Source organism: Pteropus vampyrus, unplaced genomic scaffold, assembly GCF_000151845.1.
Source record: "Pteropus vampyrus isolate Shadow unplaced genomic scaffold, Pvam_2.0 Scaffold131, whole genome shotgun sequence".
NCBI lineage: Eukaryota > Metazoa > Chordata > Mammalia > Chiroptera > Pteropodidae > Pteropus > Pteropus vampyrus.
The window spans coordinates 141822-146344 of NW_011888912.1; the positions used below are offsets into that span (position 1 = coordinate 141822).

Genomic DNA, 4523 nt, shown 5'->3' on the forward strand with positions numbered 1-4523 from the left:
GGAATCGGAGGCTTTAGTTTAAATGCCCGGGCGAAGGCCAGGTTACCCTGAAGTCTCATTTTATTTTGACTGATTCTGTTGCTACTGCCGGTCGCTTCCAGGGATGGATGTCGCCTCTTCCCAGTCCTCCTGGTGTCCTGCCAATCGGTGCCTGCAGAGTGGCCCCGGGCGCCTGCCCTGGGGTCCTAGAGCGATGGTCCTCAGCTTCTCTGAACTTCTTTCCTGCAGGATACACGGGGTCCCAGTGTGAGACTGACGTCGACGAATGCGACAGTGACCCCTGCCAGGCCCGAGGGGCATGTGTGGCGCTGTCCTCAGGGACGCAGCACGGACGCCTTGCTCGGCCGCCGTCTTCACCCAGCCGTCCAGACGCTCCCGGGTATGTCTGCCTCTGTCAGCCTGGATTCACAGGTGAGGCCCAGGACAGGTGACCACAGAACTTTCTAGCATTTATGGCAGGTCATGCATTTAACCAAACGGACTGTTGGCAGTGAGTCTGTGCTGCGTAAACTCTTGCTATGGTGCAAAGGGTCCCCCTTGTGGGCAGGAAAAATATCTTGTTTCACATACAATAATCCCTCAAATCACGAGGAAAATGTTAAAAATGGGAATAGAAGAGGCATATGAAAGGGGAAAATATTTATATGCGTTATACTCGCAATTGGAGCCTGACTCAAATTCTTTATCTCATAAACAGGAAATGTTGGAATTTTTATGTTATTACATTTTATAGCGCTGTTAAATTTTAGTGTTATTGAAATTTGCTTTTAAAAAGTTAACGTACTTATTTATAGTTACACTGAGGACAGTTATCTAGTTTCAAGTAATCTTCCTTCACGATTCTAAAGCTAAAGTTGTTCCAGTATATCAAATTTAAATGGCTTTTTCTATGGCATTCTTACTTTAAAACCCAGAGGAAATTTTCATGTGTGTTTTCTAGCGATTGGTTGTGTTTGCGTCTGCTTCTACGCTGTGCGAATGTTCAGAAGTTTGGTGACAGTTCCCGTATTTGGTCGTGAGTGACAATTTATCTACAGTTGTCTAGACGCCATGGAGAAGATTAATTACGATCAGGATTTTTACCTTATTTCTTTCTCAATAGATTAAGTGATACTGCGGGAAATATTTCAGTTGTTCTTGGGGATTTCTGAGAAATAAGAAAAAAAAGGCGGTCTATTTATATTTAGTACTCCCTTCTTTTTAATGTATCAGTTCTGAAGTTTAATGATCTTTGATTCACGACGGCGTTTGCTCTAAGATTGCCGTTAGAGACGTTATTTCCTTATTTACTGTCCCCTCTGCGAGAACACAGGAGAAAGGCCTCTCCAGGGTCAATGTCAGGATAAGTAGTATTTTTTCTAACAACTTCTAGCTTGCATGCTTTTGCCCTTAATAAAAAGCATGCAAATAAATCTTAGAATACATCGTATTTCCCAATCATGCAGGCTGCGAGAAATCTTATAGGTAAGCTTGGGTTCTATGAACATATAGCTTTTTCTGGAACATATTTATGTATTTACTTCACCCCTGGGATTATTTAAATTTCCTGTTTCTGTTTTTTAAGGTTCCCTTTTTTTTTAAAAAAAAAGTTTCTTTCTAAATTATTTGACCTTGGTAGAGTATTTTTGTCAGCTACTTTAAATCCTTCTTGGAACAAGGTAGGAGGGGTTATAAATTTTTTTTTTAAATGTTGGATTTAGGGTCATAAAGAGGAGATTGTATCAAAAGTCAGAGGCCATTACTAATATTGCCTCATCGGATAAGAGGATATGCTTGACCAACGAATCTGCAAATCCTAATGGGAGAGGCAGGGGAATGTTCCAGAAAATTGTGTTGGACTTGGTTTCTAAAGAGCTGCCAAAAATAGCTATATGAGTTAAGAAGTCCTGGCTGTCCCGAGTCTCCATGGCATAATGAAAAAGTTTATTTTTCACTCACGTAAATTCCAAAAATGGCTTATCATGATCAATTGACCTCCAAACGGTGATACGGGGTCATAGGCTCCTCACGTTTTTTTGTTCGTTTGTTTTGTTTTTGTTTTTTGTTTTCAAAATGTGACTTTCAAGTTTAGCATGCTCTTCTGGAGTGAGCCACTGATGGAGAAAGAATATGGAGCATGGCATCTGGGTGTTTATGGGCCAAGCCCTAAAAGCGGTGAATATCTCTTCTACCAACATTTCCTTGGGCAGATTGAGTTATACGACCACATTTCATTGCAGCAAATACAGAAATCTAGTCCTGCCGTGAATCTAAAATAAAGAGAAAACGCGTTTCATTAACAGCACCCGGTTTGTCACGACAGCTGGAATGGGCGGATTGGGGTACACACTTAGATCGCTAGGTGTATCCTCATACCTACTACGGCACGTATTTTTTTAACGTTTGAATATACTTTTCCTTATTTCTTTTATTTTTTTAAATTAAACTTTAAAAAAAAAAAGGACACTAGTAGATTCATGTGCCGTTATACGAAATAACCCAGGGCGGTCTTGTGTTGTTCTTCTAGAGAAGGAGGTACAAACGAAGAGAGGTTGGGGACATGGAAAGTGAGAAATGGTAAAAATACGGGTACGAGGAGGCAGAAAATCCTGGGGAGAGGAACCAAGTTTCTCCGAGGGAGGACTAGCTTTACTCAGGGTTTCTCCTGGGACTTCCAGCAGCAAAGCAGGTCACCGTGGCCCAGTCTCATTCAGTGAGATAACTGAGAACAGTCTCACTATCCATTTAGGTATTTTAATGATAAGAATCGACACTTGGAAACTCGTGTGTTTAGTTGCAATAATGGCTGCTGTTGTCTAATTTCCCCCAATCATGAAAAACTTTTCTTTTGCAAAATATCTTTACATAACTGCCACGGCAATTTTGTGCCTATTGCCGGTAACGCTCACATTGAAATGAGAATAGAGTGTAAACACTTGATTTAAAAGGTTTATACATTCACTTAAGCTCACATATCCATACGACTTTAACAGCAAGCTAAATAAATCTAGAATTAGAGAAGGCCTGTGGTTGAATAACACTGTTCAGTTCATTCCAAAATCAGTAAATTATTTTTATTTTGTATGACCACCCTTGACCGTTACTGGAAAGAATGTTGGCTGCTTCTTTCTATTATGTTTTAGCTGTCCAGTTTAGGGCACTGGATGCAGTTTTAGGGGTTTAACGATGAAAATACAAGGTCTCTTCCCAAAGGAAACCGAAAACAGCACGGGGAAGAAGATGCATAGAAATACAAGACACTATAACTGCCCCAGTGAAACCATAAAAAGGTACAGACAGACGAATAAGTAAAGAAGACCCGTTTAGGCTATTTATGCCAGATTGAATTTCGTGGAAATTATAAGAATCCGAACAACTCGAAAAGTAACAATTTTTTTTTTAAACACAAATGACCATGTTGCTTCTAAAAAATCAAGAAAAGGTCCTATGACCTGTGCACATACTCTCAAAGCACTCCGCTCTAACCAACCACGCTGACTTGGAAAGAAGTGAGTCATGTTTTGAATGTCAGCGATTTGTTTCTGTTTATCAAAACGTGGTAGCGATAATACCTTTGACAAGTTTCCCAACTGCCTCACAAGCCAAGTCCACTTCTCAATGCTAAGGCTCACTCACCAACGCCAATTAGCGTTTCGTCCGACCTTATGGGTATCTGGAATGCTGCTACATTGTTGTCTCTGAGGCTGGTTTTCTTCTGCTTCACCCATCTGCTCCCTGCATAAAAAGAACTGAGGGGCGCCGCGGGGGAGCCTGTGAAGTCCTGGCTTCAAACCTCAGGCAGAAATAGTGGGGTTCTTAACAATGAGCACCCCGATGAGAGCCACCTGGCAAAGCGACTGCACACACGGGCTCCATCCTCAGCGTCATCTGCTGCCGGCACAGTGTTGTTAAAAATGAAGCATTCGCTTCTCCTTAGAAACTAGATCCTGCCATTTTACCTAAATCCGACCGAAATAACTATAGAGGGACGAACACGAAACATGAAAGTGTCGTCTATTGATGAAGCCATGAGGCACATGGGACAGTCAATAGCTCCTGCCTAAGTTTTCGTAGACTTTATTCATTTGCTGACTTTTTGTTTTAGGCTCATTGTTCTTAGAGAGAACTCTTTCCCCCTAATTACAATATCAAGTTTGAGAGCCTAGTTCTCAAGTAACGCGAACAGAAATCGGATGCTCATCTAAAACTGCGCATCTCTATTTCTTCACCTCTAAATGCCGGCTTTCCCTGGGGACCGGGGACTTCTCTTTTCCACGTGCACCAACTCTCCTGGGCTTTAAATCGCTCATGACATCAAAATCTGTATCTTCAGCTCCATCCCCTCCTGAACTTCCTTGAACTTTTCCATTTAGATGAAGAAAACCATTTTCAAACGCAACATACCGCAAACAAATGTTTCTATTTTCTGCCTCCGCGCATTCCAAAAAATCAAAAATCAAACCAATGCAAACGAATGACAACGAAACCAACAACCACAAGACGACGATGATAACAAAAATACTTGTCCTTCTCCATCTCAAGAA

General features: G+C 41.5%; 1 protein-coding gene across 1 annotated transcript in view; it reads left to right on the forward strand.

The window, feature by feature from the left end:
- CRB1 (crumbs 1, cell polarity complex component) overlaps positions 1–4523 on the forward strand; it is a 92335-nt gene that overhangs the window by 23565 nt on the left and 64247 nt on the right. Inside the window, exon 6 of the mRNA XM_011367307.1 lies at positions 229–411. Within this exon, the coding sequence (XP_011365609.1) occupies positions 229–411 (183 nt within the window). The remainder of the gene's footprint in view (positions 1–228; positions 412–4523) is intronic.